Source organism: Mustelus asterias, chromosome 16 (assembly GCF_964213995.1).
Source record: "Mustelus asterias chromosome 16, sMusAst1.hap1.1, whole genome shotgun sequence".
NCBI classification, from domain to species: domain Eukaryota; kingdom Metazoa; phylum Chordata; class Chondrichthyes; order Carcharhiniformes; family Triakidae; genus Mustelus; species Mustelus asterias.
The window spans coordinates 39,231,191-39,251,848 of record NC_135816.1 but is presented as its reverse complement, the minus strand read 5'-3'; the positions used below and the strand labels follow the sequence as shown (position 1 = coordinate 39,251,848).

General features: G+C 45.4%; 1 protein-coding gene across 1 annotated transcript in view; it reads left to right on the top strand.

Annotated features, from left to right (window-relative positions):
* The window catches only part of LOC144505117 (A disintegrin and metalloproteinase with thrombospondin motifs 2-like), a 229,554-nt gene that overhangs the window by 204,257 nt on the left and 4,639 nt on the right, over positions 1–20,658 (top strand). The window contains exons 15-21 of the mRNA XM_078231003.1: positions 3,041–3,121; positions 3,856–4,019; positions 10,259–10,418; positions 11,876–12,008; positions 16,028–16,235; positions 17,610–17,739; positions 19,505–19,609. Of these exons, the coding sequence (XP_078087129.1) occupies positions 3,041–3,121; positions 3,856–4,019; positions 10,259–10,418; positions 11,876–12,008; positions 16,028–16,235; positions 17,610–17,739; positions 19,505–19,609 (981 nt within the window). The remainder of the gene's footprint in view (positions 1–3,040; positions 3,122–3,855; positions 4,020–10,258; positions 10,419–11,875; positions 12,009–16,027; positions 16,236–17,609; positions 17,740–19,504; positions 19,610–20,658) is intronic.

The window sequence follows — 20,658 nt, the reverse complement described above, 5'->3', positions numbered from 1 at the left end:
TCTAATTACTGTTCAGAAGCTTCACCCTCTGGCCTGGTGCTGAAAGAGGTGCTAAAAGGAGAGAGGGGTCTTGTCCAGTCTGTTAGCAATCAGATTTGGGCAGGAGTTGGATGAGAAGTAGCCCTGTTCTCTGATGATTTTTGCCAGTAAATGTTAACTGGGAACCCTAAATGCTGTTGGCATCAAATACCGATGGTTTCTACTTAAGACAATGTGTGATAAATTAGAGCCACATTCTCACTGACTCCAGCAGCCCCGGTGCCGTATCACACTGTAAGGCGGGACTTCAGTCCTCACTCAGATTGGCTGGCAGCTCTCCAGTCTCTCCTGTAACAGTGCTGCAGTGCTGGAAGAGATACTGCAGGGAACTAAGTCCCAGGACTTGGAGGACAGCCGAGTGGCAAGTGTCCCAGGACGGAGCATCTGAGGGAAGCAAGGAGGGGTGGCATCTCTGGGGATACGCCGGGGTGGAGGAAGGTTATTGGGTTTGAAGGGGCCCTCTGATGGAGGTGCCTCCCCCTCCCCTCTCCACTTCCCAGCCAAGATCGCACTTCTACCGGAATTCTACCGCCACGCCCGCCGCAGGAATCGGAACGGGCGAGGGTTAGACAATGGGAAGGTCCTTTGACCTCGGGTGGGATTTTACGGTTTCTGTGAACGAGCGTATACATGAGAGGCAAAACCAGGGTGGAGAGGCCTACAATTGGCACTGGGGTCCTGGCAAAAGGCAACCTACGCCTAAACTGGCTAGCAGCCCACGGGGTTAAACGTGCTGAGCTGCACATTTTTAACCAGCCTCTTCAACCGCCGGTTAAAGCAGTGGCAGGGAAAGACCCCTATTGGTCATTAATAGCCCACACACGAGTCTCAATTGGGTTGCAAGTAGGTAACCCACCTGCCGTTCGTCATATCACGGTGGGGCAGGGGTGGCCCAGCTGGCAGTCGGCACTCCGTTAATGATATGGCATCTAATTTACAGGTCCACCCACCTGCTTTCCCACCCACAGGAAAATCCCGCCCTATATTTCAAATCTTTAGGGTGGGAGTTGGTTATAGCTGCAGTCACACGATTGTATAAATTTCTGCAATTTTGTTTAAGCAGTTTAAGTTGTCACAGCACAAATTGAGTGGTGGTCAGTTGATAAAAACGATAGGCACCAGCTTTCAGTAGAGTTCAAATAGAAATAATTATTTGGCATTGTTAGATTTTGGTTAATAAAATTTGTGTGGTATAAAATAGAATGCTAATTTGCTCTCACCCATTTTGCACCACTGCCCAAGATAAACTTCTTCCCCTACTCGCTCCTTTGTGGTGACATCTCCGAAATGTTCTGTTCCTTTCCGGCAATGATAATACAGCAAATTGCAAATGCATTAACCTCAGTAATAGGGCCTCAGATGACAGGTAGCCAGGGATCAAGGAAGGACAAACTGTTGCTCTGGCCACAACTGGAGATTGTTTTGAAGGAAAGCATTAATTGCAGTTGCTATGGATATTGCCATGTCGCGGGGCTGGACAGACTTCCTAGCTACCGCAAGAGGCAGCAACTGATCAATGGGGTTGCAGATCCAGGACCCAGTAGAATGACGACAGCCAAAGACTGGAATTTTACTGTCCCGCCCACCACGGGAATTGGGGCGGACCATGGAAAGGTCCGTTGACCTCGGGCATGATTTTACAGTTTCAGGACAAGCGGGGCTGTAAAATCCTGCCCCATGTGTCTGATATTGCCATTTCTCAAGAGATCAACACGTTAGGATATTGATAAAACCCAGCTGCCCACGATCATCCTCCAGTGATGCCTCCTCTCAGGTTGCCTTGAGTCAACAGACGACTCTTTGCACAGGATGAACAGCTCAGCTCATCTTGAACTACCGGCCTCCGGAACATTTCATCACGGTGTTAGGATAGGGACGGTTAAGTGTACAAGGGGAAAACCTCCTCAGAAAGATTTGGAGCCTGACAGGTTGGAATCAATTCTTAGAGGAGAGAAAAGTAGTTCAGTAAAATAAACTTCAGAGTTACAAATAAGAAATTGGGACACTTTCATTTATATAATGCCTTTCAGGATTTCGTAACATCTTAAAAGAGCTTTACAGCCAATGAGATACTTGTGAAGTGTGGCCACGATTGCAGTGTAGGTAATATGACAGCCAAATTCCTCGCAGCAAGCTCCCACAATAATGTGATAATGATCAGAAACCTTTTTATTTTTGATGTTCACGGAGGGATAAATACTGGTCAGGGCAGTGGGGATAACTTCCACGCTCTTCTTCGAACTAATATCACGGAATCTTTTATATCCACCTGAGAGGACCTCAATTTAGCATCTCATCTGAAAGGCATCACTGGAAGTGCAGCACTCCCTCAGCAATACACTGAAGTGTCCGCGTGGATTTTGGGGTTCAACTCTCTGGAGTGGAGCTTAAACCTAGCATCCACCCACTCAGTTGCAAGAGTGCTAATCACTGGGCCTGCATTGACATTCGAAGTAAGGGTTAATAAATCAATAAGAGCCTGTAATCAGAAGTATAATTGCTTCCCTCTTCAGCGCATCATCTCTTAGTGTAGACTTGTTTGAATTGCTAGGAACTATTGGACCAGTTTTTTGGGGGTTTACAATTAAACTGATTACAGCAGCCACATAAACCTAGGAAACCTCTCTGAACTTGAACAGTGCATTTATGTAAATGAGCCTTGTAGGGCTTTGACAGATATAATATTTTTAATGTTAAAAGTTCAAGAAAACTTGCAATTAGTGCAATAATGACATAAATCGATTCAAATCTGCTAAGATTAAAATTTCCCCGATCTTTTAGATCAAAGCACAGTGTAACAATGGTGTAATTACTGTACTGAAGATAAGGAGAAAATTCAAGACAATTTCTCATGGAAGAATATTAACTCAGGATGATGGCAATTCATTTGTCACCTCAGTGATAATTTTGGAATTTTATTTTAATGTTAAGACTTCACTCAAGACATGCTCCGTTCCTTTTAACATTATATTTTGGTTACTATTTTTCTCTGATCTGAAAGGCTATGTGAAGATGTTTGAAATTCCAGCTGGAGCTAGGCACCTGTCTATTCAAGAGATAACTGCGGCTCCGCATTTCATTGGTAAGCCTTCCCCAAAGTCAACCTGTGATTATCAAACCTCAAACGAATTCCACAATCGATGAGGGAAAGCAATTCTGTTTGAAGAGATGACTTGCGTCCACCTCCTTATTTAAACGTGAATCATAGAATCCCTACAGTGCAGAAGGAGGCCATTCGAGCCTGCACCAACAACAAACCCACTCAGGCCCCCTCCCTGTGACCCCACGTATTTACCCGGCTAATCCCCCTGACACTAAGGGGCAATTTAGCATGGCCAATCCACCTAACCCGCACATCTTTGGACTGTAGGAGGAAACCGGAGCACCCGGAGGAAATCCACACAGACACGGGGGAGAATGTGCAAACTCCACACAGACAGTGACCCGAGGCTGGAATTGAACCCGGGTCTCAGGCGCTGTGGGGCAGCAGTGCTAACCACTGTGCCACCATCCCCCACCCCCCCCAACTGTAACTGTTCTTTCCAAGATATCCATATCTCTCAATTTCAAATGTGTCAATAGGTGTTCACAACATCAGTACAATATGCCATTCTATTTAGGGTGCACAAAGCAGCAGGAGGATGTGTCCAGTGTGCCTTGTGTTTAATGTTTTAAAGGTATTTCAAATACTATTTTCAGTAAAAGTTAATATTAAAATTTAATCTCATGTTGAAAAGTCATTTTTGTGGTTTGATAATGTAATCATAATGCTCACTTGGCACAGACTCTAATTATTATTTTGTTTTATTTGCTAAGTAATCAAGAACCAAGCTACAGGACATTTCATTTTGAATGGAGAGGATGATTTGCCTGATTCTAAAACCTTCATTGAAATGGGAGTAATCTGGGAGTACACCAACGATGATGACAAGGAATCTCTACAAACTGTTGGACCCCTCCATGATGGAATAGTAGCACTGGTAAGGTTACTATATTAACTCCAGGAGTCAGCTGTAAAGGTTCAGTGCTTTTATTGCACAAAATAAAGTAAAGCAAAGCCACAAGCCACACGGTTGGGACCTGTTTGAACACACAGGTCCCAGCCGTGACAATACAATTATGGACCCACTCGGGCCTGTTTTCCACAGAGCTCGGTATACAAGTTCCACCTGGTGAGGTAATTGCCGATCACCAGGAAACTCGTATTCAGTGAGTCCTACGGGGAGGTCAATCAGTGGATTTCCCCACGCAAGTCCTGGGGTTTATCACAGTTACAGTTCCTTCTAGTACGGACACAATTTACACATGTATAGCAGCATTAATGAAATGAAACATCCCACAGCATTTCACTCGAGGGAGCTCCCAGAGATGCATCAATTCCCTCACCAATTCTGGAATACTTTTGAGGTTTGAGGTTCATTTTGGGAAAGACTCACCAATGAAATGCGGAGATGCAGGAATTGAGACAAAACCTGGGAATGGTGAGAAAAGGCAGACTGAAGAGATGCTGAAGGTGACACTGCTGGGGGCAGAAGGATCACAATGGGGGGAATTTTACCATATTGAGTCTAAGTGCCGGATCTGGGCATCAAATAGATCCATGCCTGGAATCCTCTTTCCAGCGCGTCCATACGCGTTTTACCGCGATTCGCGCTGTGGGTGGGGCTTAGCGCTGGTGGACCGATCGGAGCTCTGAACTGCGCATGCGCAGTTTGAAAACAATCTGACAGAGCGCGCCGGGTGCGAAAAAAAAGCAGAAAGCAGAGAGAGCGGCTCTCTGACGTTCATCCTCTGGTCGGGGGGGGGGGGGGAGAGGAGGTGGTGTGATGTCTCATCCTCTGGTCGGGGAGGTTCCGCTGCCTGTCTGCGGCCGATCCCTCCTGGCACCATCACTGGTACACTACCAGCCACAGCCATCTCTCTCGCACCTGCAGGGAAGAGTAATCTGTGGCTGGTAGTGTACCAGTGATGGTGCCAGGAGGGATCGGCCGCAGACAGGCAGCGGAACCCCCCCCAACCAGAGGATGATACGTCACACCCCCTCTCCTCTCTCTCTCCCCCCACCCTTCCCCACCCCAGGGGATAAGCACACCCCCTCCCCTCCCATCGCCCCCCCCCTGCCCCCAGGGATGAGACGTCGCACCCCCCCCAGGGGATGAGACATCACACCCACCCCCCTCCACCCCCAGGGGATGAGACGTCACACCCCCTCCCCCCCCCCCCCCCAAGGGGATGAGACGTCACACCCCCTCCCCTCCCACCCATCTCTCCCCCCCCCCCCCCCAGGGGATGAGATATCACACCCACCCCCCTCCCCCCCCCCCACCCCCCCCCCCCCCCCCAGGGGATGAGACGTCACACCCCCTCCCCTCCCCCCCCCGCAAGGTGATGGGACGTCACACCCCCTCCCCACCCCACTCCCGCCCCGACCAGAGGATGACCTGGGTCAGAGAGCCGTTGCAGTCTCTGACCCCGCTCTTCGGAGGCTGCAGCGGCGACTCCAGACTCCAGGTGGGTAACAGCGCGGACGCGGATCGGGCCAGAAGACGGTGAAGTGGGATTTGGCGGTGGAGTTGGGAGCGCGGTTCATTAAGTCGGGCGCGCGCCGGACCCACGCCCGAATCGGGTGTCGGTAAAGCCGCGATCTGCTCGGATTCAGGTGCAGATCGCGTTAAAAGCCCGACGCCCAACTTTACCGCGATTTCGCGCCCGTTTCCAGGTGTGAAGTTTTGGTAAAATCAGGCCCAATATGTGGATGGCCAGTAGAAAGAAAGTTGGACACAGGAGAGAGTTTGAATATAATGTCATGTGAGTGTACCTTTAAAAACGTTTTTTTAAAAGATCATGCAGCTTACAGCTTCAGCGATGTTATTGGGCGTGGAGCTAAGCTGTGCCAGGCAGGTGAAAGGGCTGTCAGTTTCATTTGTGGCAGTCAGATGATAAGGGTTTTTTCCTTTGGGCTTTCAGTTTCACTTTAGGGAGTGTGTTTTGAAGCAGTTTAGCAACAAGCTAAGAAGCAGTCTCTCTCTCTCCATGTTCTTTTTGTTTGGTTCTGAAGCTATTATCAGTTAGCTGAAGGAGAGGCTTATTGCCAGCCTGTCTTAAAGAAGCTGTGTTTTGGGAAACAGATTCAACTACAACCTCTTCTAAGTTTCTTCACAAGGGATTTTCAGCATTCAACCCAGGAGGCTGGATTCCTGTATCAAGTGGGCATTAACCTATGCTGCACTGTGTTTATTTGGAGGGTTTTGTGTATTGAATGTTGGCTTTGGTTGGAACACGTTAGAGATATTTCCTTAAGAATTGTACATTATCGTGGTTGTTGTGTTTCTTGTTTGTAATTGTTAAAAGTTCTTGCTAATAGTCTTACATGTCAACAATATTCTTAATTAAACTTTGTTTTTGATAAAAGCTCCTCGTGAGTCAGTTGAATCACACCTGAAGTGAAACCTGTCATGCTCATCCTACCAAATTCAACGTAAAACGTTACAGGTCAGGTGAGCTTCATAGAACACCTTGAAGTATCTGACCTGGCTTGTAACAATAACCAGTTTTAATTTTTGCACATTTCTCCTAAATCCTTATGCTCCAACATTCTTTGCCAGCTGATAATTTGTACATTCAGGAGGATGATCCTGTTTTCTTGCGCTCTCCTTTTTTTCTATTTACCTTACTTCACCATCGCCTGAAGTACTTCTCTCTCTCTCTCTCTCTCTCTCCAATAAAACAACACTCAAGCCTCTCCCTTGCCTCATTAAGTATTTCTTTGACCTGTAAGTATTTCTATAATCTCACTGCCGCTTGGTTTGGGTTCTGCCAAGGCCACATAACTCCTGAACTCATTGCAGCTTTAGCCCAAACAGGGACAAAAGAGCTGAACTCGAGAAGGGAGGTGAGAGAGATTGCCCTCGACATCAAGGTTGCATCGGACCGAGTGTGGAGCCCTTGTAAAATCAAAGTCAATGGGAATAGGGGAAAACTCTCCACTGGTTGGAATCATACCTAGAACAAAGGAAAATAGTTGTGTGTGTTTGAGTTCAATCATCTCAGTCCAGAAATATCACTGCAGGAGCTCTGTAGAGTATTGTCCTAGGCCCAACCATCCTTAGATGATTCATCAGTGACCTTCCCTCCCTCATTACGGTCAGTCATGGGGATGTTCGCTGATGAATGTAGAATGTTCAACACCATTCCTAACTCCTCAGATACTAAAGCAGTCCATGTCCAAATGCAGCTAGGCCTGGACTGTCCAGGCTTGGGCCGATAAGTGGCAACTAATTTGCACCACACAAGAGCCAGGAAATGACCACCTGCAACAAGAAAGAATCTAATCATCACCCCCTTGCCATTCAATGGCATCACCATCTCAGAATCCCCCACTATCAACATCCTGAGAGTTACAATTGACCAGAAACTGAACTGGACCAACTGTATAAATACTGTGGGTACAAGAGCAGGCTAAAGGCTAGGAATTTGGCCATCAGTAACTCACCTGCTGACCCCCAAACCTCATCCACTATCTACATGGCACAAGGCTGATGGAATACTCCTCACCTGCCTGGATGAGTGCAGCTCCAACAACACTCAAAAAGCTTGACATCATCCAGGACTAAGTTGCCTGTTTTACTGGCACCTCATCTATCACCTTAAACATTCACTCCCATCATCACCATTAATGCACAGTGGCAGCCGTGTGTACCATATACAAGACTGACTGCAACAACTTACCAAGGCTCCTTCGACAGAACCTTCCAGACCTCCGACCTCCGCCACCTAAAAGACCAGAGCAGCAGATATATGGGAACACCTTCACCTGCAAGTGCCCCTCCAAGTCACACACCATCCTGACTTGGAAATATATCACCATTCTTTCACTGTCATGGGATCAAAATCCTGGAATTCCCTTCCTGATAGCATTATGAGTGTACCTTCACAGCAGTGATTCAAGAAGGCCGCTCCCCACTGTTGTAGGATATTAGATACTATTCAGTGGGTCTTAATGACTCGCTGAATGGTATCTAGCCTTAAGTAGGTTAACTGTATATATTAATTAACTACAGGAACTATGTACATATATACAGTAAAGAGTTCAAGCTAGGAGCTGCCTCCATGTTTGCTGGTACACACAGCTCTATCCAACACTAGACCGTGCTCAGTACCACATTAACACCATGTGTGCCAATCCTTTACATTATACTTCTCCCCCAAGCCTTTATCCAACGTATTTCAAGTTATTCTAGTTTACACCATGCATTTGCATCATTATTACTACCCCATTCTGAACCCAAAGGTTCAGGTCTTGTAACCCTCCCATATCTCATTCACAGTACTGCACTGTTTTGGAGCTTGTTCCGACATCTGGGTATCTTCCTCAATATCTCTCCACTGTACTCTGGAAACGGGCAGTTTAGGAATGTGGAGGCAACCCGTCCTGTTCCTCATGACTGTACACACTGAGGGGCCAACTAGGCAGAACTGAGATTGGTCATCATGCTCTCTGATTGTTCCCTCTCTCTCTCTCTCAGGGTCCTTAATCTAAACCTTGTCATCCTTTTGTAGTTATGGCAAGTGTCAGGTGCGGTACCTTTTGTTGTAGGACTGCTGTGTTGCTTGTGTGTCCTGGTGATCCTTGGTTACCAGCTCTGCTATGAGTTTATCAGCAGCTTTGAAAGTTGTGTGCAGAGTTTCCTGCCCATCAGGCGTTTAGATGGGGACAGGCCACATTGTAAAGGAATGGACTTGTAGCTTAGCAGTGCTGTGGAAAAGTCCTCTCCAAGTAGGGCTTTTACCATGTAGGCCCCTCTTTCGGTCTCCCCTCCAGATGATGGTGTTCTTGGGTATCTGCTATCCTTGCCCTTTTGGATGGTAGTGGTCGTGGATTTGGAAGCTGCTGCCTGAGGAACCTTGGTGAGTTCCTGCAGTGCATCTTGCTGACTCTGTTCATTGGTGGTGGAAGGATTGAATGCTTGTGGATGGGGTAGCAATCAAGCAGGCTGCGTTGTCCTGGATGGTGTCAAGCTTCTCGAGCGTTGTTGGAGCTGCACTCATCCAGGCAAGTGGAGAGTATTCCATCACACTCCTGACTTGTGCCTTGTAGATGGTGGACAGGTTTTGGGGAGTCAGGAGGTGAGTTACTCGCCTTTGAACTACTCTTGTAGCCACAGTGGTTATATGGCTAAGCCAGTTCAGTTTCTGGTCAATTTTAATCCCCAGGTTGTTGATAAGGGGGGATTCAGTGATGGTAATGCCATTGAATGTTAAGGAGCGATGGTTAGATCCTCTCTTGTTGGCGAGGGTCATTGCCTGCCTTTTTGTGGCACAAATGTTACTTGAGAATTGGTTAACAGACAGGAAACAGAGAATTGGAATAAATGGGTCTTTTTCAGAGTGGCAAGTGATGACTAGTGGGGCATTGCAGAGTTTAATGCTTGAGCCCCAGCTAGTCATAATATATACATCAATGATTTGAGAATCAAGATTAATATTTCCAAGTTTGCCAATGACACATAACTAGGTGATCAGGTGAGTGGTGAGGAGGATGTAAAGCAGCTTCAAGATGATTTGGACAAGTTAAGTGAATGGGCAAATACATGGAAGATGCAGCATAATGTGGATAAGTGTAAAGTTATCCACTTCAGTAGGAAAAACGGAATGGCAAAGTATTGTTTAAATGGTGATAGATTGGGAAATATTGAGATGTATAATTGGACCTGGGTGTCATTGTACCCCAGCACTTAAAGCAAGTATGCAGATGGAATTCTGTACCACAGAACCTGGAGGTCAAGTCACTGAACATATTTAAGAAGGAAATAGATTTCTAGACATTAAAGGCATCAATGGGTGAGGGGAGAGCGCGGGTATATGACTTTGAGATAGAGGATTAGCCATGATCATACTGAATGGCAGAGCAGGCTCGAAGAGCTGAATGACCTATTTTCTATGTTTTCTATGAAACCACATCAAAGCTTTTCCTTTTATGGAGAGATCTCATTTGTACTCAGCTGCTCGTTGTTCTGATCAGGAACTAAGCAGAGTTTGAGTTGCTTGTTGATGTCCCAATGCATAATTCCCCCACGTCTGTCAATTAATTTTCTCTTGTAGTTGTTAATGTGCATGTGTATTCCCTGTTAGATGGTTAATGTGATTATTTGAAGCAATAGGCTTTGTGAATATGTAATCATTACTCGTGTATCTTTCTGATTTTTTTTTAAACAAATAGATGATGCCAGGTGATGATACCAAATCCACCCTGACTTATAAGTACACAATTCATGAAGACTACTTGGCCACTATGACTAATGAGGTTTTACAGGAAGACATGGCGACATTTGAGTGGGCTTTGAAGAGATGGTCTCAATGCTCCAAACAGTGTGGAGGAGGTAATTCATGGCTGGAAAATAAATTAGAATATAGCTTCTGTGAAACAACTACTGATTATTGGATATAATTAATAAATCACTAATATTTATTATTATATAAATGTTATCGGGAAGTTACGGATCAGCATCTAACCACACACTAATTTTGAGTGCACTCAGTGGGAGGGAGTTTCTGTCCCCCTGCAGTGTGTTTTGCGGTGGCAGAGTTGGCCCGCCATTAGCTGGCGGTTGGATCTTCCAGTCCTGCCACTATCAACGGAGCTTTCCGTTGTTCGTGTCCCCTGCCGCTGTGGAAACTGCACAGGGGGGGGTGGGGGGGGGGTCGCCATCAGCGGGACCGGAAGATCCTGCCGGCAGTAACGGCTGGACGATCCCACCCAATGAGTCAATCAGGTTAATTCTCTTTATACTAAAATCTGGCAATCTTTTAGAAAACATACCAATCTAACTGCATTGAGGCAAAATTGTCCCTTTTGCTACATGGTTCTGGTCATGCAGCGGTTATGATACTAGACTAGTAATACAGAGAAGGTAAATTCAAATCCCACCATGGCATTCAATGAATGGTGAATGATTAGTAAGTAACTGCCTTACTTGGCACTAGTCACAACAACAATCGACTGTTCTTTGTCAATTAAGAATAAACTACCTCTCAGTTGGAGAAGAGATGTTATACTGGTGCAATAGCAAAGTTTATGTTTGATTAGTTCTGGTTTATTGGACATGGTGTCAAATGACCTTCTGGTACTGGACTATCGACTGATGGTAGCTTAGAATGGAGGATGCTCGGTGAACTTCTAGACATAGACCGGAATTTTAAAGTCTTGCCCGCCACAGGAATCGTAGCCGGTGCAAGGGGAGGGTGGACCATGCAACGGTCCGGTGACCTCGGGCAGGATTTTCCGGTTTTGGGGCGAGCGCGGCCGGAAAATCCCATCCATAGTTTAAAATGCCACAATTTTCTGCCTCTGCTCCTTGATATAGATGAACGGTTCCATAAATAATTTATTTTATGCCAAGATACAGTAGAAAAACTGATATCATTTTGAAGTGCATGGCATCATTTTAATATTTTAGAATTTTTTCAGAGACAAAACACTGTAGCCCTTTCAAAGCCAAACCTGAAATTCAAATGAATCTTGCGTTCCAGTACTAGGTGGGTCACAAAATCGCCAAATGTTAGTGAACTTTAATCATTATTGTAATAGTAAGATGCAATAAGCTTACGTTATTAGTGTCATAATGCTGCTACTGCAAGATGAAATAATGTTCAGTAAATATGAATGCTCAATATCCATTCCATTTCAGCAATTGTCAACTTCTCAGCCATTAGAAATTATATTTGCATTGCCAGTTGATGATCAATATTCAAACCAAACAGCTAGAATACCCATGGATGTTCTGTGGAAATGAGTATTTAAGATTTTATTCTGACATAGATGATTGATTTTGCCAAGGTGCTCAGTTTACAAGATACGGCTGTCGCAGGAAGGCCGATGCCAAGATGATTCATCGCAGCTTCTGTGATGCAAGTAAAAAACCAAAGCCAATCCGTCGAATGTGCAACTTACACGAGTGCTCCCAGCCCATGTAAGTGAACAGGAAGAGTCAGCTCCCCTGTTCTGTTTCTTAACTAGACGCTTCCACTCAGTCACATCACCTGGAGACATGGGGGGGGGGGGGGAGCTTTAATCCCCCCAAAATGGTTGGGCTGGGGCAGAGTGGGATCTTAACATTCTTTTTAAAAAGCTCAAGTTCTACCACAACCCATCTATTTCAGGTTTAATGGTGATTGGCAGCATACCTGTCCCCAGTTAGTAGCTTGGCAATTCAGATGTTTTAATTAGGTTGGTAGCCTCTGATTTAAACCTGCTCAACAGTGTCTAACCGGGGGCTCTTGAACTTAGCAGCTGAAGGGGGCTAGGGGTGGGTGAGGAGAGATTTGTGGCAAGGAGGAGTGCCTTTACGGCACTGCTTGTGGGCCAGGAGCAGCAGGAGTGTCTCCCCTGTCAGACACATTTCTATATAAAGTCCCACAGAGTTGGGAATCGGACACTCCCCTGGGTCCCAACCTTCCCATCCCTCTGGAGTGGGAAATTGGACCTACTCCTGAATCCTTCTCCAGAGTCCACCAAGACTTAACGGGAAGTCAAGCCTGGCAATCAGATGGAGAATCTGTCAAGGAGAAAAGACACGTTCCATGGGGAAACCTGTATTTCCATGTAAAACTCTGCCCCTGGTCTACGTCAGGCCAACATGTCAAGTCCTGGGGTCCGATGACATCCAGCTAACGCCTCCTCACCATCACCTCTGTCAACCCCTCTCAATTATCAGAGTTCGGTTCCTGATGGGCTGAAAATTCTTCTAATTAAACATTGGGAAGAACAAAGCCATTGCCTTCGGCCACAAGTTCCATTCCCTCGCCACCAATTCCACTTAAGGTTGGAATTAATTTGTGGAAAGATATTTTGGTGAGTGAGTTGACAACCTGTAGAATAGCCTCATTAGTATTGATTCTACATGACACAGTATATGAGTAATTTGAGATAGGACATGTCATAAATGGCATATATGGCAGCAAAAGGGTGACTTTGGACTAATGGCTCCCAAATTCCTGAAGTTTTCCCAAGGTTATGCGTGTAGGTCGTTTCCAGATCTGATGTGGACTAATTGATAGATGTTGGGTGCTGTGATTAGAAATCCATTATCATTGTATAAACTGAATGAACCTTGAATTTTATTCCTTTGTTCATTCCTGTCCATGACCACTGGCTCAAGCTGAAGCAAACCGTTTGCAACCTTGGCATCCTGTTTGACCCTAAGCTGAGCTTCTGACCCCAGATTCCCACCATCACAAAAATCAGGTTAGGTTGATTGGCCATGCTAAATTAACCCTAGCATCAAGGGGATTAGCAGAGTAAATATGAGGGGTTATGGCAATAGGACCTGGGTGGGATTGTGGTCGATGCAGACTTGATGGGCCAAATGGCCTCCTTCTGCACTGTAGGGATTCTATGATCAGCTTCATATGTTGCCTTGTCTTTGCCCCACCTCAGCTTATCACATTCTGAAACTCTTGGACTTTTGCTTCCCCTGGACCTGACTGGATCCTCTCCCAACACCTCTCCAGCTGGGTGGAACTGTACTGTCATGGTTCCATTCTTATCTAACTGTAGCCAGAGAATCACCTGCTACTTTTCTTGTTGTTATGACCACTGCAGATGTTATTTGTTGAGCATGCTGATCCCAGAGGGAAACCTGTCTTAATGATCATAACCTTTTTATTTGTATTTTATAAATTAAGAAAAGGTACTGATCCCAGAAGCATAGAACTCCAGTAACAGCTTTAGGATTTAAAAATTGAAACATTTATTAACAAGAAGAAAAAGCTTAAGCACAGAAGATTAAAATCTTTCACAGCATTCCCCACAAGAATTTTTCTTACCTTTTCTCCCACTGTGCTTCCCCTTCCCCCACCTTTTTCTCAATTTTACCTCTCTCCCCCCCCCATCTCCTGCCTCCCCCCACATCTTCATCTGTCACAGCTTACCCTCTGATTACAGCTTCTCTGTTTTTGGCCATTCACACCTTCTATTCTCTCTATGGACTGCCATTAGCAGCCTTTCCCCTTGTTTTTGTGGCTATGACTCATTCCCTCACCCTACAGTATAAATATCTCCCAACTATGCTTTTTAGCTTTGACAAAGGGTCATCTGGACCCGAAACAGCTGTTTTCTCTCCTTACAGATGCTGCCAGACCTGCAGTGATTTTCCAGCATTTTCTCTTTTGGCCCCAAAAGAATTACTTGGCCAGAACATTCAAGTAAACTACCTTCTTGACAACAACCCCCTAATAGATTTTTAACCATAAAAATCTAGTAATATTGCTCAAGGCAAAAAACCGCTGTCACTTTAGTAAAAGTACACCACACAACCTTGCAAATCATTCCACTCTGCTGTGGAAATCCAAGAAGCTTCAGACACAAACTGCTTTCTGAAAACAAAGGCTTTTCTGACTTGTCTGGATGGCTGTTTCAGATTTCACAATTTGTCTCAGCACAGAGTTGGTCTCAGGACACCTTCCCATACCACCACCTCAACATCTTTCATTAAATATACTTTTCCCCTTCCATCTCAGATTCCATTTTCCTCAAGCATCTCTTTGAAGCCAACTTTTCCAAAGTATAATCATCTTTCATGTTTTCCTATTGGTTCTACAAAATTTTAATAACCCTTCCCTGTTTACTTATAACATCTTTGTAAGTTGTAAAAGTGTCTTGTCACTTCTAACCACCCCTTTGAAATTTAACAGCTGAAAAGCTAAGTTCCTATCTATCTCCTAATGCAAATTCTAAACCCAACATATTTACTTGTTAATCCAACCTCCCTATGCATTGATAATGCATCTCATTACAAATGCATCCACCTAGCACCTTAGCATTTTATCTCTAAGCTCTCACAGTGAGCTGCCTCTATTCACCTTCCCCAGTTTAATCAATCATAGACCCACAAACACATCCCCATCTTCCCAAAAAATATTTTGAAAGAAACATCCACCACCATATTGTTCCCACACCTTGACCTCTGGTGTTCCCCGAAGATCCATCCGTGACCCCCTCCTGTTTCATATCTTCATTATGCCCCTTGATAACATCAGGTGAAAACAGGTAGGGGTGGAGGGGGTGGTAAAAGAAGTGTTTTATAGATCACTTCTACTCATGGGGCTGGGTATTACAGCCTCCCCCCCGCCCCCCCCCCCCCCCCCCTCCCCACATCAAAATGTTTTCAGGTTTGAGATGGGGGTGGGGGGGCACATGTAAACGATGACAAATGGATAACCCACTGTCTACCCATCCATACCGAGCCCGATCTCCATAGTACAAGAGGTGGGTAAGGCAACCTGACCTCAAGCCCGTTGAGGCTCCTTAAGTGGCCAGTTAATGGTCACTTAAGGACTTCCGTTGATCTGCACTGGCAGAATACACTGGGCAGTGGAAGACAGGTGAGAACGAGAAGGCTGTTTTTTCACCAAATTTGCTGAAAGAGTGGGGAAGAAGGGGGTACATCCTTTTGTGGGGAGGATGCCCTGTGCACATTGGGAGCCACTGCCTAAGATCGGAACCCATCCTTCCCCCACCCTTTGTGCCTTCCAGCCTAGCCTCCAAAACCCAAACCCAACCCACCTTGCTCCCCTCCCTAGTGTGTCCAGTCCCTCCCTGCCCAAAAATCTAATGGCAGGGTCAAGCAACGTGCCTCTCCCACCCATAGAATTCAGTCCACGATCTCCGTAAACCACTCACACTCAGAAGCAATCCACGCTGACCGTCGTAGAATATTCTGGCTCTCCTGTTGCTGTAAACTGGTGTTTTATCACTGGTTTGTTTATATTAAAATTTTGCAAGCTGTGTCTTTGATTATTTATTCGTAGCGATATCCCTGAATCTCTATTTGATTGATGTATTGGCTTAAAATTTCTATTTTTGTAAGATCATAAAAATCGTGCACAGCAAAATTTGAACACCACACTAATTAGAGTGCTGAGATCACAAAACATCATGTAGGTATTATAAATGCTTTGACTCTTTGGTAACTTAATTTGTATTTTACAGATGGATTACTGGAGAATGGGAACCCTGCACCAGAACGTGTGGCAAATCTGGGTATCAGATTCGCACTGTCAGGTGTGTTCAGCCTCTCCACGATGGTACCAATCGCTCGGTGCACAGTAAATACTGCAATGAGGATCGACCCGAGACCAGAAAACCCTGTAATCGAGAACTCTGCCCTGCACAGTGGAGGATAGGACCTTGGTCGCAGGTGAGTTAAAGATTACTGCAATTTCTTGGTTCCTGTTTAAGGTTGCGCTAGAAGCTTCGCTGTGGGTCAGGAGAATTGTTGTGACTCAGTGTTACTTGGTCTCAATACCACTTGCAAGTTACTCCCTGGTTGGGTTTTGGTAGTGAGCTGCTGACATATTATTGGTTGTGAGCAAAACAGTCGACAGTTCGATAGACTCTTGGCAGGCACCACCGATCAAAGCAATTCTGTGCCTGATTCCTGGAAATTTCTTCTTTGAGCTTTGCTCTTTTTTAAACTAGAAGATGAATAGGTAGCAATTCTGCTTTTTCAGATCAATAACTGCCGCTGAGCACACCCAGTTGAATTGGATTGTAGGCCAACTGCAATCCCAAAGGTTTTATTGCTGATATAGTTTTAACTCTGAGATTTCAGCTGTGTGCATACATATTCCTTAGAAAAACCAGTTAACTAGCAAGAATTCCAGACGAATGTAATTGCTTATCATAGAATCATAGAAACCCTACAATGCAGAAAGAGGCCATTTGGCCCATCGAGTCTGCACCGACCACAATCCCACCCAGGCCCTATCCGCATATCCCTACATATTTACCCACTAATCCCTCTAACCTACGCATCTCAGGACACTAAGGGGCAATTTCTTTTAGCATGGCCAATCAACCTAACCCGCACATCTTTGGACTGTGGGAGGAAACCGGAGCACCCGGAGGAAACCCACGCAGACACGAGGAGAATGTGCAAACTCTACACAGACAGTGACCCAAGGAGGGAATCGAACCCAGGTCCCTGGAGCTGTGAAGCAGCAGTGCTAACCACTGTGCTACCGTGCCGCCCTACCGTGCTTGTTCCAGTCTCGCACCAATTTCCAACCTGGTTCTGAGCTAAATCCTATCCTGTTTAAAGTTTATTTAGTGTCACAAGTAGGCTTGCATTAATGCTGCAATGAAGTTACGGTGAAAATCCCCTAATTGCCACACTCTGGCGCCTGTTCGGTACACTGAGGGAGAATTTAGCATGGTCAATGCACCTAACCAGCACGTCTTTCGGACTATGAGAGGAAACCGGAGCGTCCAGAAGAAACCCACGCAGTCACGGGGAGAACGTGCAAACTCCACACAGACAGTGACCCAAGGTGGGAATCGAACCCAGGTCCCTAGCGCTGTGAGGGAGCAGTGCTAACCACTGTGCCGCCCCCCAAAGACATTTGCAAAGATATTGCACTTTATTAAAAATATTTCATCAAGCTCATTACTCTTTTTCTGCCAATGTACCACTTGCACATGTATCTTTATATGGCAGTAGTCATGTATTTAAGTTATTGGATTATGGTTTTCCTGTTTTCTTTCTCAAATGTCCAATTTGTTGTTTTGTTAGTGTTCTGTAACTTGTAGCAACGGAACACAGGAGAGACAGGTGGTGTGCCGAACAAGGGACAATATGGTTGGCCACTGTAAGGAGGAAAGGCCAGATGCCATCCGAATATGTAGAATGCCTCTATGTCACAGTAAGTCATTTAGACTGTCTCCAAGTTACTATGAGCATTCGGTAATTCATATTAACCTTCAAAAGAATACGGAATCATTTTCTGCCAGTGACAACACTCCCGCCTGCTCAGTCAGGACCATGCTCACAGGGAACATCAGTTAGAAAATTGAGGCTACAGTGTTTTTAATCTGATTTCTGACCCAGGCTTCCTTCCATTTGGGAGCAGGTGATCAGGGAATTTATCCCCCATTTTATACCATCAAAGACGGAGGAGGCGATCTTACCAAAACAATTCTAAGTGTCGAACAAGCGAGAAAATGGGAGAGCCTGTGCTCGCCGGGGGAACCGGCTGCTGAGCTCTATCAGTGCCCTTGAGCAGGTGCCCCGATCCCCCAGTGGACTGGGAGATCTCCCGATATTCCCCCCACTGCCACCACCCGCCCCATGGAAGATCTCCCGACATTACCCACTCCCCCCATCTCCCCCCCACCCCATGGACATCAGGATCCCCCCCCCCCCCCTCCATGTCGATCACCCCCTGTTCTGGTCTGCCACCACCCCCCCACCCACTCCACAGACATCGCCACCCCCACCGCCAACCAGTCTCCCCTCTCCCACCACCCCCCCCCTGCAAAGTTCCCTCCCTCCCACCCTGATCGCCACTCCTTCTACAGTGTTCCCAGGCCCATTTCTGATTTTTCGACTCCCGCCCAATCTTACTATCTCACCTCACTGAAAGCTGGGCAGGACGAGGTCATAGGATCCCGCCCAGAATGTTTAAACATTTACATAAACCATTGAAGAATTAGAATGTGATGAGAATAATGTGATTTAAAAATATTGTTGAGCATGTACATATTGCAGAATCGCTTCACAAACATCTCTCTAAATGCCAAGTAAAAAGATGAAAGCATGAACTGTTTTGATATAAGTGCAAATAAAAAATGATGCTGGAGTAACAACTCCAGCAACAAGGAGTAACAAAGTCTGAACAAGCACAGAGTTTTATTTCATTCATTGTATTTTGTATGTTGCTGAGTGGCACGCTCGGGGTCTCAACATCACCGCACGCTGCCCTCGAAGCAGCTGCGGGGGTGATGAGACGGTCGCACACCTCCTTGTGGAATGTGCCTTTGCAAAGAAGGTCTGGAGTGAGATGCAGTGGTATTTGTCGCAGTTCGTCCCGAGCAGCTCGGTGACACAGGACCCTGTGCTCTACGGGCTGTTTCCGGGGACGCACATCGAGACAAATATCAACTGCTGCTGGAGGGTCATCAACTCGGTGAAGGACGCACTTTGGTCCGCCCGAAACTTGCTGATCTTCCAGTTGAAAGATTTGTCTTCGACCGAGTTTTGCAGACTGGCACATTCCAGGGTCCAGGACTACGTGCTGAGGGACGCGCTCAAGCTTGGGGCAGCCACCGCAAAGGCACAATGGGGAAAGGCCACCGTGTAAAGCCTTTCAACCGAGGCAGACCGAGGGCCCGGTAACTGTAGAACACCCTCGGCCTGTGTAACTGTGTGCTTATCTGAAAAACAAAAAGCACACAGTAAAATCTGATGTATGTATATAGTTTTAAGTAATGAAATGAAATGAATGTAATGTCGTGTAAATAAGCATAGTATTGTACTGTAAAAATTATTCTTTTTTTTGCACTATTTGTAATTTTTCGATCTGTCATTTTGCAACGGTTTAACTGAGATTTTTTAATGAATAAAGTATATTTTTGAAATATAAAAAAAGTTGTATGTTGCTGATGATTTATATGTTCCATTCTTTCTAGAAAACTCATCTCTGCAAACCTCACTCACTTCCTCCAAAGGAAAGTCTTTAATCCAATGGCTCTCGCGTCCAGATCCAGCATATCCTATTCAGAAAGTTTCGACAAGTAAATCACATTATAACTCTGATCCTGGCTTTAAATGCATGCAGTTTCTCACATGGACTTTACCCTTCCTTGTGTCCTTTTCTCTTCATTGTGCATTTCTCTGATTAGCAACTGCATTATGATACTAATTCTTCTACCGGGCCCTGGTGCACAGCCTGTCTCTTCTCTAGAGCTTGTGCAGCACTCGTGACGGAGGTCCACATGAGTGACTTCACACTTCGATGGAGGAATTCGACAGTACGTTGCAGGCCTCTGAACGGGAGCTGTCTCCGGCTTGCTTACTGTTTGATTTGCTTGATAAACAGGCTCTAATGAAACACAGCCTCAGTTTGACAGAAACTGAGAAATTTATTGTGAATGTGATCACATCACAATAACATCTTCTTGTGCTACCATTTCCTCCTCTCTAAATCTCTTATACTTTGTTAGAATTTCCTAGAGTAGTTTTTGTGCTATGACCTAAATGAACAGTAGCTGCAAGTAGCTCCCTTTCCTTTTCTCATTTGTTGCTTTCCGAGATAGATTTCTATTGCTTGACATTGTGCTGTTGCATTTCACTGTGTGGAGTGAGGAATAATGGCTCGTGCTCTATTTCTAGATAGCAAGTGCATGGTTCCATCTTCATCTGTGGCATGTTTGACAATTAAGTTATTTTGCATGAGTGAGTGTCTGCTTGTGTTAATTGGCTAATGTCACCAGTCGCATATATTTGACTGCGCGCAATTACAATACAGTACCTCATAAAGTTTCTTTTGTTTAGAAAAATGCCTTATTTAAGGATGAATGTAATAGTTTTTATTACTACTGCAGGCAACAGGAAATAAAACAGGAAACAGCCTATGTACTGAGTCCTCCCCCAAGACACTGCAATGATAATCACTGCCATGTCTGGCTGTCGATGCAAACCATTCCCGATGCTCGGGGATAATAAAACAAAACTCTGCAAGCTTAAAAATTAAAAATGCAACATTTTGAGTAATATAGTTTGGAAATAAATGCTGAAACATAAAATTACTGAAAACATGGACACTTAAAAAATTCAGTTATTT